Source organism: Anser cygnoides, chromosome 12, assembly GCF_040182565.1.
Source record: "Anser cygnoides isolate HZ-2024a breed goose chromosome 12, Taihu_goose_T2T_genome, whole genome shotgun sequence".
NCBI classification, from domain to species: Eukaryota; Metazoa; Chordata; class Aves; order Anseriformes; family Anatidae; genus Anser; species Anser cygnoides.
Window position 1 is genome coordinate 2,513,666 of NC_089884.1, and position 14,163 is coordinate 2,527,828.

At 56.4% G+C, this 14,163-nt stretch overlaps 1 protein-coding gene across 1 annotated transcript in view; it reads right to left on the bottom strand.

The window, feature by feature from the left end:
• Positions 1 to 12,411, bottom strand: part of JPH3 (junctophilin 3) — a 51,288-nt gene extending 38,877 nt beyond the window's left edge. Inside the window, exons 1-2 of the mRNA XM_067004299.1 lie at positions 11,577 to 12,411; positions 10,565 to 11,159 (exon numbers count right to left, since the gene is read on the bottom strand). Of these exons, the coding sequence (XP_066860400.1) occupies positions 10,565 to 10,946 (382 nt within the window). The 5' untranslated portion in view covers positions 10,947 to 11,159; positions 11,577 to 12,411. The remainder of the gene's footprint in view (positions 1 to 10,564; positions 11,160 to 11,576) is intronic.
• Positions 12,412 to 14,163: the final 1,752 nt, after the last annotated feature.

Below are 14,163 nucleotides of genomic sequence, written 5' to 3' on the forward strand. Positions count from 1 at the left end.
GGACTGCGCGAAAGACAAGGAAAGTCAGGAGGGGATGGAAACGTGGGGAGAAGAAAACAGGCGATGCCGTTGCTGGCCACTTCCACTTGTAGTTTGTAGCCTGTCCTCATTTATTTATTTATTTAATTTGGCTCCCTCCTGTTGGAGCAGGGCCGGGTGGTTTCCAAATGGCTTTTCAAGCTCCTGCAGGAATTTCCATCGCCCTCAGGACCATGCAGAGCCCCGTCCTCAGCCAGAGCTGGCAGGGACGAAAGCAGCAAGGGAAAAGTCGCTGGCTCCCAAGCCTCGTTCCTAAGTCTCGAGCAGCTTGTAAGTTCTTGAGAACTGACAAGCACCGAAGAGCAATCTAATTTTTTGCAGTTATTCAGCGCTTTCTCAGCATTTGGCTCAGGAAGCGAAAACTCATTCTGGGAAGAGCGCAGGGAGCCCACGGGGCCGCTCCCGTTGTCCCCATAACGCCACCAGCCCCGACACCGGGGTTCGCCCCGCAGCAGGGGTGAAGGATGGGCGCCTCTTGGGGAGGCGAGCAGGACCCCAAGCAAAGCCTCCACGTTCCCTGCTGGAAACGGGGATCGCGCAGCAGCACTCCGGCAGCTCAGCCGGGAATTGGGCAGTAATTAGCTCCTGTTTGCAAAGTGAGGCTCTGCAGGCACCGGGAAGAACGACGTGTCTCCGTTCACTTCCTCAGCTTTGCCAAGGAATTTTGGGTTTTTTTTGCTGGAGGAGGAGACCTGTCCCCGTCTCCACCTCCTCTCCCGCACCTCCTGCAGCAGGGTCCGTGTGGGACCATGTGGCTGAGGACCGTGGGGACGCAGAGGGGGCTGGCACGAGGTCTGGTCGAGGATGGGAAGTGGCAACCAACACACGGCTTGGTCTTTCCACGCAGAGCATGCCAGCCTGGGACCTCGCCTCACTGATGCACTTTGTGCCGGGTACCTTTAGCAAGGTGACATAAGAGAGCCATCGAGAGGGAACAGAGAACCAAAACGCCTACAAAATGGCATTTTTTGGCCCAGATGGGGACAACCCACGGCGCTGCACCCAGCAGGTGATGGTGAGGAATGTCATGGGGTGGAAAGTGCCCGGCTTTGCTGCTTGCTGTCCCAAGCCTAGGGGCCTCCTGCTGCCCGTCCTGCTTATGGTGAGCTCGTGAAAACCAGCGAGGACACCCAGGGGAGTCCAAATTTTAGACAAACAGGCAGCACAAGGGGGTTCCTTAGGGCACACCAGGGCAACAGGGAGGTTTTGAAGGACGCAGGGGGTAAGATGGGCTGTCTGCAGCCCAGTGGCACCCATGGGGCTTCCCTTGGCCAAAGGTAGGATCACCAGCTTGTACAGAAACCCGTCCTGCCTCCAAAATGGTGCTAGAATGGGGCAGGACATCAGGACTTTGGGGGCTGCAGTGGCTGAATTTTCCTCCCTCCCTCCCCCCCTATCCAAGGCGTTGGCATTTTGCAGGCTGCTGCTGAGTCCTTTGGCTCTACTCCAGGAAAACCATTAAGTCGGAGCTGTCGGGATTGAAGCCTGCTCACCAGCCTGTCCCAAACCGAGACCGCCAGCTTGGTGTCCCATGGGACAGAGCCCTGGCAGGGGCACAGCTCATGGGAGGTCGATGCAGATCTGCCCGGCCTCTCTCCGCTTCACTTTCTTGCACTGAGAAATTCAGAGGGTTACACACAATGTCGTAGACGTTAAGGCTGAGTTAAGAAATTTAGGGTTAGGGGTCAATGCAGGGGATTTCCAGGTGAGCTCAAATCAGATGTGGCTGCCCAGGTGGTCGGTCACAGACCACGGAGCAGCAGGCTTCAGGAGGCAGGTGTCTCTGTAGCCTCTGCCCCTTCCTGGAAGCACGGCCAGTGCCGCTTGGTGTGGCGGCCGTGTTTAGCAGAGGCAGCCATGCAAAACTCCCAGCTTGCTTGTGCAACTCAGCAAAATTGGGAAATGAGGTCTGAGTTGTCCGAAGCACCCGTCTGCCGTTCACAACCCAGCAGAAGTAATTAGGCCTTGCAAATGGCTGGTTTATCTTGCGGAGGATCCTTCCTGGGATGCTCACCTCCTCGCTTATCGCTGAACTCCGCCACGCATTAATTAAAGACATGCGACAGCAATAATGACGCCGACCCCGAATTGCGACGCCAGGAGCAGGTTTTACAAATACCTGGGAGCTGGGTCTGGGGCAGAATTCATGTAAGATGCTCAAAGAGCAGGTTTAGCCTTGCAGAAACATCCCAGAGAGAAGATGGGTGGGGGAAAAGAGGGCTGGAGGACGCTCCGGCAGCTGCGTCCCCTTCTCCTACTGCGTTAGCTCAGCCCCAGGACCGGTGGGGTGGTGATGGGGACATCCTCTTTGGCCACCTCAACTGATTTCTGGTAGCCAGGGTGCCTCGCTAGTAAAAAGGTGCAGCCAAAATGTGCAGCCTGCTCCTCCTGAGCATGCACGTGGGTGCGTTTGCTACCAGCGCATCCCCTGAGCTGCCCATCCTGCAGGACAGTGGTGACTTGCATTTCCCAGTCTGTGAGCAGCAATCACTCCCCAAAAACACCAACCTACATCCCCCTGGCATGGTACGGAGGGCTAGGACTTGCCACCGGCATTGCCCGTGGGGAAGGGTGGGCTGAGGGGTGATGCATGCATGCAACGCCTGCAAATTGCCTGCCCCCAGCCCTGCCGAGGGTCCCCGTGCCTTGGCCATCACCAGGTCATGCTGAAAACGTGGCGATGTTTCTGCTGGGGCAGCCTGGCCGCTTGTTAGCCAAAAATCCGCTCTGGTGAGTGCTCACACAGGGGAGGATACAAGGTATGGATTTTTGAGTATGCAAATCTGATCTGCAGGCACAAACACGTGATGGATGTTAGTCATTGCCTAATGCCAGGCTGCGCGCAGACAGGCACCATGGGCAGGGAGGTCTGTGGGGGAGAGAGGGAAGGGATGGGGGATGAGATGGGAAGGGATGAGGGATGGGAAGGGTAGGAAAGGGTAAGGAAGGGCAGGGAAGGGTAGGGAAGAGTAGGAAAGGGTAGGGAAGGGAAGGGAAGGCAAGGCAAGGGCACCTGCCTCCTCCTCGCCGGATGCAAACAGAGACAACTCTGGCTGAAACACCACCGAACGGGACTGCTCAAGGGGTCCTCTGGGACAATCATCAGAAATGCAGACTCACGTGGTGGGAATGCATTATCTGAGGATGTCAGCCCCATCCAAAACGTGGCGAGCCCTTTATCTTCATCTGCCCCAAAGGTCCTTCGCAAACAGCTTCGAGATCAGCAGGGTGAAGCTGCTCCCCTCACAAGCATTAACGTGTGTTGTGATATAGCACAGACTGCTGACTTCTGCGCTTATGGCTGGGAAATTGAGGCAGGGGGGATGATCCCCAAGAAAACCTGGTGCATGCCTCCTTCCGTGGGCAGTAAACGGCTCTGCACTTCCACAGCCGGGCAGGGGACGGGGCGAGGACCCGAAGCCGATGCCCTCCCTCTGCAGATAGCAGCAGGAATCGAGCCAATTTCCACAAGCACTGGCCGGGGATGAACACACGCCCTGGTAACATCAAGGTCCTGAGCCCTGGAGGGGAGGACGAGCAAAGCAGCAGCACCCGGTGCTGGCTGCTGCAACCTGAATTCATTTTAAGGGGGCCCGAGACGGGATGGCTGTAGCAGGAGGGATGGCAAACCCATCACCATCGTGCCCAGCACCTTTATTATAGCTAATGTGCTCCTCTCACAAAGCAGAGTGAAATCGGGCTAATGCTTAGCCCGTTAATCCCCCGGCGCTCTAATCCTCCTCGCAAACTCTCTGATCTCACCCCATTTCTCAGCAGGGCTCGCGGGGGTTAGGACTAGTTCCTCGGCACTCGGGATGGGTGCTGCGTGCTGGTGCTGGGGTTTTTTGGGGGCTGTATCCCTGCGAGGTGCAGGAGATGCTGAGTGGTGCCCAGCTGCGCATCCTACAGGTGGCAGCGCCCCCGGGGCGGGGGAAGAAGCTGCCCATCATCCTGAAGCTGGAATTTATCGGAAAAATCCGTGTCTGTGCCAAACGCTGGGCTGCCATCGGGGTCAGGCAGCAGGATGTGCACCAGCAACCCCCAAAATCCCAAAATCATTCAACGACTTCTCGTCGTGCAAGGCAGGGCACAACAAGGGTCCTCGGCTCACCCCAGCCCTCCGCTTTGCAGCGCCAGAGCACGATCATAATCTTTTTTATTATTATTATTTCCCATGAAAGAAAATGGCCAAGGCCTTCTTCAGGCCGGGGAACCATCCCGCCCACCCAAAGCATTGCCCTGGGCAGGGAATCACATCCTTATTGCGATCATCTTCATGTGAATATTTGCAAAGTTAGGGGCCGTGCGCTCGCTGCTCGCTCGTTCATGAAAATTCATGATGCTCTGCTGTACGTTAGGAGCAAGTGGAACCTCTTCAGGGGATAATCCCGGGAAAGGAGTGACTGTTCCAGGGGAATGATCACGCATCAATTGCAACTTTTAAGTATTTCGATTCAAAGGCCAGAGTCTGGGAGGAGAAGCCACTATTACGCCCCAAAATACAAACATTTTCCATTCGAGTGCTTTTTTTTCCTCCAAGCTCCCCTTTTCCATCAACAGTTAAACGCTCGGATTGTATCTTAAACAACGTGCTGGAGCAGCAAAAAAGTATCGCCAGTCTCCTAACTATTGCAAAGTCCTGCAAAATAAACCCTTTCCTGGTCAGGATGTCAGGCAGTGCCACAGCCAGACCCCAAAAGCTGCCAAATCTCACACGACAGATCCCAGACCACCTCCGTCCCCTGTAAGACCAGCACCAGCACCACCCTGCCCGGCTTCTACATGTTCATGCCTACGGTAACGCAGACCATCCCCCTGCATCAGCGCTACCTGACTCAAGGCGTTCAAAATTAATCAGGTTAATTTTAAAATCGAGGCTTTTTTAAACAGAAGGCATTTTTAGCTCCTGTCTGCTGGCTCCCAAGCCTGTAAGAATGACTTTTCTGCAACAGTCTGGGTGGGAACCTTCTTTCAAAAATGAAGCCGAAAATCTTGCACAAAAAAATCACATGATTCCACAAGCTGGAGCTTCAAGGAAAAAAATGTTCTGCCACAGGAGCAGATGTCACAGAGCCACGAGGAGCCCCAGGGGACTTCGAGTCCACTCCCCCTTAGTATATCCGAATACCCCACAATTGGCTTTAAAAGCCACGAGGAACCCCAAAGCAACCCACACGGCACCTCCGCGGTGCTGCTGTGCCCCGCTTCTGCATCCTGGAGCCAACTTCCATCGGGGCCAGGAGACCTCAGCTTTTCCCCAAAGGAGCCCAGCGACAAAGCCCCGTCCCCAGCAAAGCTCCCGGTGACCCCGTTGGTGCAGGATGAGGCCCTAAACCACCATCAGGCAAATAAACGATCCTCGTGTTTTCCCTGCCCTTTGGCTCAGGTCAAGCCCTCTTGCTAAGAGGAGAGGAAAATGTTCCCCAACCAGCCTGAAATGCTCGGATGGAGAATTTTCCGTATCGCTCCTACGGGGCGATCCGAATGAAAAAGGCAAGGGGCGTTTATAGGGCTGTCATGAGTTGCCAGAGACAGTGAACACGGATTTCTGAAACGATTTTAGAATTGGGCTTCAGGACTCGGCATTAGCAGTCGGGGGGAGATGTGTAAGGGGGGGCAGAGTGCCCCAAGGTGGGGTCCCACGTTGTCCCCTGGGGCACCACGTGCCAGACAAAATACCAACGTGGGTCTCAGCCCGTCTGGCAGTTTTTACGTCCTGTACTTTTCCCTGGGGTCAAAATCCTTCTTCTTCTGTCCTGAGCTGTACCTGAAGCTAAGCAGCATGTTCCAGTGAGATAAGTAATTAACATGAGTTCATATCATTTATTTTTAATGAAGCCGGTCAGAAGCTTCATTTAGCATTTCGATTCATTTTTCCACATCCAGCGTGTCCTGATGCCTCAGTCGTTGCTCTCCTGGTGTCACCGCTGCCTTGCAAGCATCCTCTCTACCAAATGCAGATGGCAGGATGCTTTACAAATGAATTGCACAGCTTTCCTTTAATTACCAAGTTCTTGGGGGGTCAATAGGACCGGCTAGCTCTGTGCCTGGGTTCTGCAGGAACCTGGAGGATCGGGGACTGGGGCACATTTGTATTTGCTTGCTGCCGCCCACCACTTGAAGTGCACCAACAATTCGTTCCCAGCAGCAAAATAACACGAGAGCCGATACTTTTAAGGTAATTCTGACATCCACGCTATGAATAGATCGCATGGAAATTCGCCCTCGCTAGCTGGTTCCCTGCAGCTGTAGAGAAACCTGTGACCAACCCCTGGTACGGGTGGTGGTTGTCATCCCAAAATGACCTCTGGGCTAAGGCAAGGGGGCCGCGTCCCCTTCCTGGACAGCAGCATCTCTGGGTCTTCCCCACCGAGCAGCCCTTTATGCCTTTTTGCAAAAAAAACCCTCATGTTTTCATCCCATCAACCACCTGAAAACCATTTGGTTTGTGGCTCCCAGTGCTGCGAGTGGCTGGAGGTGTCACTGGTGCCACCGCAGGGGCACCGGTGACACTGGGGGACGTGGGGCACGGAGCCAGCACGGCTGCTCCCACTGCACCGCTCCCCTCTCCCCACCGCTTGCAAAGCACAAAGATTGCCAGCCCGGGCCAAGAAAACCCACTTGCCTACTCACACGGTGCTAACAATGAAAACACTAATTATATTTCACTCACCTATCAAAGGGATGATTCATTTAGGTGAGTGGGCACGGAGGATTACACAAGACGAACGCCGAGGTGCGACCGCCCGTCCCTTCGGGGTGGCCCTCCCGAAAAGTGGTGCTGCACGGAGCCCACGGGATGGGGTGGGCTGAGAGCAGAAGGGGCACAGCACGACCCCAGTGAACCACGGACACCTCCAGGCTGGGGAGCTGCTCCCCGGGGGCTGCCAGGCACTAGGGACCCCGGAGAGGGGCTGCTCTCGGTCCCGGATGCCAAACGCTCAGCCGGGATGGGCAAGGAGGGGACGGTGGCTTTGTCAGGGCTGGAACGGGCGAAAGCAGGTTTAGGGCTTCCTCCTCTCCCTCAGCCCCATCTCTTCCACTCCCCCACCACTGTTTGAGCAGCTAAACCCACACCCAACGCACGGTCCAAGGTTTTCTCAGGGATTTCTGTGGCAAGCCTGTGGTCAAGAATCAAACCGTGCCTTCAAGGTTCCTCTCGCTTCCCCCCAAGGTAAAATCACAGAGTGTTTTCAAAGTGCCACGGAGTTACAGAAAGGTATCACGAGGCCAGAACCAGATGAGATGTCTCCTGAGAGTCTCCAACGGGAGGCCTCCACACCTTGGCTCCAGAGAGCTTCCCCACCACCAGCTCCATCCCTGCTCATCCCACTCCCTTTTGCCCGAATCAAGGGACCTGTGCAGCTGCCGACCTGTGGCCAGGCTGAATCCAGCCCACCAAACGAGCCTTGCAGCTCCAGCACCCGACCGAAGCAATCCTCAGAAGCCCGTTTTATGTAATACCAGCCTGCTGCTGGCTGGGGCAGGAGGCGTCGGGCATTTTTGGCAGAAGGACGAGGATGCACGGATGGGCAGGGACGGTGCACGCCTGTGCCACAGGTGCACGGGCATAGGTCGGGCGTGCAGCGATGCCACGGAGATTTGGCACGGAGCTGGCTCCCTAAGGGAGCAGAGGGGCTGTATTTGTGCCCGGTGCACCACGTCCACACGCAACCACGCAGCTGGGGGCAGGCGGACCACGGGCAGGGGTCCGAGAGCCCTGGCGGTGCGCTTTGGGCACAGCACGTGCGCGCACGGAGGGGCGAAGCGGCGTCGCGGCGTGGGGAGGAGAGGCGTGCGTGCACGGCGATGAGTGTGTCGGCGTGGGAGGTGTGAGCTCGGCAAGCTGCACGCGGGGGCAGCGTGCGTGCGGGCGCCAGCACCCGGCGTGGGGGGGGCGGCGCCTGGGGCTGCCAGCGGAGCCGGGGTGGCGGTGGGTGGCCGGGGGGGGGGGGACACACCGCTTGCCATACCCAAGCCAAACACGTCAACGTGTGTGCACGGGGCACGCAAAATATTGTTTCCTCAACAGCACTGGAGATGGCTGGTGGAGTTTCGGGATTGGCCCTTACCCTCTGTCATGAAAGGAAATGGTAAAATTGGAGTGAAAAACCACAAATTCCGTGGCATCTTGCTTCCTAAGCCGTGCTGCGCATTTCGGGACCCATCCCCTAGCCCTGGTTGATGTGCTAAAAAAAAATAAAAATGCAAGGGATGAATATTTATCTGTGGGTGGCAAGTGACAGATGCTGGGGCGAGGATTCTAGGATACTTCAGTTTGATGGAGGTAATAAGTCGAGCAGATTAATGAGAAACATCCTTCCCAATAGTTGCCTCCTCTGTACAATCCCTATGCAGTCGCCCCGGCTGCACTCATCAGCTTCTTGTACCCAAATGCACAAAGTTCATTAAGGTTCGGTGTCCAAAAGGCTGGAGATTTGCACCCACAGTTGGGAAAGGCTCCCTGGCTACTTGCAACCGAGTTCATGAAAGTGCATCCTCGGCCGGGCTCCGCCGCGCCGCGGTGGCTGCCAGGACAAAAGTGGGGACCGCGGGCATCGGGGCGAGCAGGAGCCCGGCCGGGGCGTGCAGCATCCATCCCTGGTGCCAGCAGCCTGGGCAGAAGCACCACGGCTCCAGGTTGCCCCAGCACCACCATTCCCTCATCCTGGCGTGGTTTGCAGAGTCCCCAGGGGACAGCATTTTGCTACAGACCTCTTCTCCTACTGATCTTACACCTCCTCCTAAAATGACAGCCGTGCACTAGACGTTTTTGGTCCCAACCGCGGAGAAGCCAGCCTGGCCTGACAAGATGGAAGAAGCTCTTTGCTTCTGGTAGCTTCTCAGAAACCAGGAATGGCTCGTTCACCCCACGCTGGGGATGCTCCCCAGGCTTCCCAAATCACTGCCGTGCTGCGGCCTACGAGGAACAGGCAGGGCTGAGCCCTGGGTGGGGACAAGAGCGCGCGTGGGGACATGGGGACGGGGCCAGCCCCGCGACAGCCAGCCCTCGGAGACCTGTGGTTCGTGCAGCTCCTGCCCGCCTTCCTGCAAATGTCCCCGGCAGGGGCCGGGTGCCGGCAGGGGTGCAGCGAGGCGGCACGCGAGTTCAGGGCACGCAGAAAATCCCCCACATCCCCTCCTGACCCCGCCGAAGGCGAGAGACCGTGACTGTGCTCCGAGCGAGCTTTATTCCCAGCTGAAGGGCTGCCAGGATTTCGAGATGACTCGCAAAGACAAGCCCAACAGCTTCCAGCTAAAACCCCAGCATTATTCCAGGCATCTGAAACAAAAGGTTTCGGCTCTGTTTTCCTCCAGGAGAAAGCCACCGGTACGAAATTATCTTTAAAAATAAAGAGCTCGTTCCACCTTTCCCTCAGGGAGCAGAAAAGGGCAGCTGCAGGTGCCATTTAATCTCGCCTCCCCGTACAACCACAAAGCAGCACACTGGGGTTTTCTAGAGAAAGCTCTTGCAGCACCTTTCAGGCAGGCTGCGATGGAGCTCATCAACACTGCAATTTCCTGAACGTGGCCGTCCTGGAAAAAGATAACGCCTTAATAAAAAAAAAAAAAAAGGAGCCTGCTTTAGATGAACACGCTCACCCGAAAAACAACGGGGCGGCACTGCTGAGAGCCCCCGGCTGCCGGCAGGTAGGCCCGGCTCGTATTATGGAGGCAGTTTAGATGGAAGTAGCCACAAAACATCAGGGAGGATGATACAGCCACTTACGGCACAGCACCAGCTGGTTTTCCTAGTTTGGCCTTAAAGCCTGTTAGGCCAGCAATTTTTGATCACTCCAATTGGGTTTTCATGTTTTTTATTTAATCCTAGCTTCCCCTCCACATCTCGTTAAGCCGTGTTGACGGCAGAGAATAGCTTTTGTGATCCCTCTGAGCCCCTACGCTAAGCATTAAGCCGTAAACTAGGAATGTAAGACTCTTGTCTGAATTAAAGTCTTTTGCCTGGTATTATTTATTAAGTGTGGGGCTGCGTTTGGAGGGGCTGCAAGGCAGGGCGTGCGTGCAACGACCTCGACCCCTCGCCAAAAGCATTTGCAGCAAAGGAGCTGCAGGGATCTGCCCCAGATCCCCCCGCTCGCTCCAGTCCCCTCTGGTTTGCTCCATCCGCTCCATGCCAATCCTACAGGTTACAGTGGTGCAGTCATCACTGCGAATCCCATGTGCAACTCGGGCTGTCTCCCAGCAGCTTGGCCCACCCCGTCCTCCCACCCCGTGGGCGAGGGCTGGGCATCCCCCGTGCCCCAGGGCCAGCACCCCAAAAAAGCCCTGCCAGTGTCAGGGGAGAGGGCCTGGTGCTCGGAGAACATATGGGGCTACCTGTGGCAAAGAGCTGGGCTGGTGCCACGCGGGGCTGGTCCCTTGTCTCCCGTGGGGCGCGAGCATCCGAGCATCCCTGGCTCCAGGCGGGCAGGCTGCAAACTCCCAGGCGCCAGCCCAAGCACGGGGGCTGGTACCCACACATCGCATCCCGCCCCGGCTCGGAAGGGACCAATGCATCACCTACCTCCATCCGAGTAGGTCTCTGTCCCGTAGCCATCCTGTAATCCATTGCTCCAGGTGCCTTCGTACTTGGCCCCGTTTCCAGTGCATTCTCGGACCCCGTACCGTCCCTTAAATCCATGGGTCCACTCGCCTTTGTACACCCACTTCCCCTTGCTCTCCATGCCAATGCCATGGCGCTTGCCCTGCGCCCAGGTGCCCTGGTAAGTGTTGCCGCTGGGCCAAGTGTAGACCCCCAGCACCTCAAAGCCGTGACTCCAGGAGCCCGAATATTCACCTTGACCCTTCGGGCCGGTACAGATTCCGTGGCCATGAGCCTTTCCGTCCTCCCAGCCTCCACAGTACGACCCTCCATCGTCAAAATTAAACCTTCCCCCACTGGACATGCATGTAATTCGGTTTGCAAATCCCCCAAAAGGTGAAAAAAAAAAAAAGAATGCAGGAAATAAAACGGGAACGATGACTTGGAAAAAAAAAAAAATCAAATCAGATCAGATTCGATCGAAATCATGCACCAGATCCAGGCAGCTGCTTAAGCCAGTTTCTTGTGATTATTCATTCTCTGGGAGTATGTTCGGGATCAGTTCTCTCTTCCCCTGCTGTGGAAACAGGATCATTAAAAAAAAAAAAAAAAATAGCAGCAAGAACAGCAGCAGCTATTGGGTTTTGGTGCAAACGACTCCACCTAAAAACCATCCACGGCAGGGAACGGGGGTGGGGGCAGGAAAAAAAATAAAAAAAAGGGGGAGGGGGGGGGAAGGAAAAAAATATATATATGTAAAAAAAAAAAAAAAAAAAGAGGCCAAATGCCAAGAGAGCGAATTGATGCCCCGGCCGGCTGCGGAGCCCGGCGCCCCCCGCGGGGCAGGGCCGCCCCCCCCCCCCCCCCCGGGACCCCCTCGCCCCCCGGCCCGGCGTGGGGGGGCCCCGCGGGCGGCTGGCAGCGGCACTGCGGGGGTGGCGACCGCAGCCCCCCGCCCCTAAAAGCCCGGCGCCTCCTGCGCTCCCCGGCAAACCTGGCTGCGGCTGCTGCTGCTGCTGCTGCTGCTGCTATTGCTGCTGCTGCTGCTGCTGCTGCTGCTATTGCTGCTGCTATTGCTGCTATTGCTGCTGCTGCTGCTGCTGCTGCTGCTGCTATTGCTGCTGCTATTGCTGCTATTGCTGCTATTGCTGCTATTGCTGCTGCTGCTGCTGCTGCTGCTGCTGCGGTGGCCGCTGGCCCAGCCCAGCCCAGCCCGCATGCCGCCCCCCCCGGGGGGCTCGGGGTGGAAGGGGCGAGGGTCTCCGCTCGCCCCACGGCCTCCCCCTTCCTTCCTTCGCCTTCCCTTCCCTTCCTTCCCTCCCGCGGGGCTAAATCCTGCTTAGGAGCGAGCGGGGATCCTGGGCTCTCCGCTCTGCCTCATCGCCCGGCTCCGGGTGGATTTAAAGAGACAGCGGCTGCGTCGCCACAGCCTCCTGCCCCCCCCTTCCCACCCCCCCACCCCGCTTTATTCCTCGCCCGTCTTCCTCCGAGCCTTCCCCACTCGTGGCCGGGACGCGAAGGGGGCGGCCGGACCCCGCTGTGGGGTCAGGGGCCCCCCCCGGGGTGCCGCGCTCCGCAGCACGGATCCCAAATTAATTCAGATGTCCTCTCCCTGCGGCATGGCGCGAGGGTCCCCGGCCTTGGGCTGGAAGGAGCGAGGCAGCGGAAGGCCCACGGTGGTCGCGTCCGAGGAGTATTTTCGGGGCTGGGGGAGACGCTGGGAGGAGGAGGAGGAGGAGGAGGAGGCGGGGGGTGCAGCGCGCCTCGCACCTCTGGGGCGCGCGGGGTCCCGGTCCCGCAGCGCACATGGTGCTGGCGGAGCACGCCACGCGTTTGTTCGCGTGCGTCGGCGTGTTTGCATCAGCGCACGAGGGCGGCGAGGCTCGCGTATCGAAGGGGGAGCTGCGCCGAGCAGAAATTAAAACGACGCGCACACGCGCCTGCAAAAGCAAAATCCGCGCATCGTACGAAAACGCGGTGCTTCTGGAAAATATCCCCGCCTCTAGTAGCAGCGTCGGATGCAGCGGCTCGTGTTTGCATCCTGCCAGACCCACTGCTGTTGCTGGTGCTGGTTCTCAGCCCGGACTCGGATTTGGGAACCTGGCTGGGCAAGGAGGCCAGGAAAGCAGCGGGGTTTCAGCTCATGAGAATCCCCCAGCAGCAGGGGCCGGGTGGGCACCTGCCTCCCGTGCCCACCTACGGGGACCTCTCCAGCTCCAGCTTCCCACGCAGGGTTTTTTTTTTCCTGGCTGGATGTTTTTTTTTTTTCTTGTCCAGTTGCTGAAGCACAAAGCCACCCTCGTCTGGGGGAAAGGCGTCCTCTTCGCCAGAGCCGGAGGGATGCGAGCAGGGTGGGTGGAAATTCTCCCACTGAAGCCTTTTTTCAGTGGAAAATGTCTTCTCAAACTACGCTGAGTTCTTCATGAATGCGGGAACTGTGCTCTTTATATATTGTGTTGTTTTTTGTTGTTTTTTTTTTTTCCCCCAAAATCCCACACTTCAGGTACTGCATTTTTTGACAGCTGCAAACTCCCATTTTTTTTCATGAAGGAGGAAGACGCTGGGTGGAAACCTCCAAACTCTCCAAGAAAAATGCTACCAATTAAATTACTTAACTGCAGATACAATTTTTGGCTGAGAAAAAAAAGAACTTCCAACCCCTTTCTGTTGTTTTCTCTGTTTTTTTTTTGTTGTATTGATTGATTTTTTTACATGGTTATAGTACTTTTACATGTTCCTTGGCATGTTAATTAATAACCAGCTATTCCTTCTGCAGAGCACAACACGGTAGGAGACCGGAGGCTATGCCGGTGCACTCGCCCATGTGCTATAAATCCCTGACCCATGTGGGGGCTGCTCCTAATAAAATAGGGGTGTAAGGCACGAGGATGTTTAATGGCACCTGGTTAAAAGGAAATCACCAGCGACAGCCTGCTCGGGAAGCAGAGAGAGGAGCAGCTGGAAGATTTGCTGGGGACAAGGGCCACTGCAGGGCTACCAGGGTGGTTCATGGTTTAAAAAATAAAATAAAATAAAATAAAACAAAACAAAACAAAACAAAACAAAACAAAACAAAACAAAACATCATTTGGGGAAGAACACCTTTGTTTCTGAAGTGCGGGCAGTTTCTGTGCTAGAAATGCAGCCACGTGTGACATCTCCTGTCCATTCTGGTTTTGTGGCATCCCCATCGCGTGTCCTGCTGCACCGTGGCTGGAGGGTGTTAGGGTGACTGGAAAGGGCTGTCTTGGTGATGGAAGGGTTTGGGATGGGCTTCAGCAGGCTCGTGAGACAGCCCACACCCCTGCTGGCAGCCAAATACATAAGGAGGCCATGGGAATGCCAGGGGAAGGGTCCGGGCGGGTGGGTGCAGACACCAGGGTATCGTGGTGCAGTATGGCACAGCCATGCTGTGGTTCCAACCCTATCCCCCGAATACATCTGGTTTTCCCAGAATTTACCCAGAGGCCATGAATTAGTTTAAAATAAAATCTCTCACCCCGTTATCTGCAGTTTTACTGCCTTGGGGAGTCCTTTCCAGACAAGTTAGTATCTCCTGTGTGCCGCTGGTGTGCGGAGGC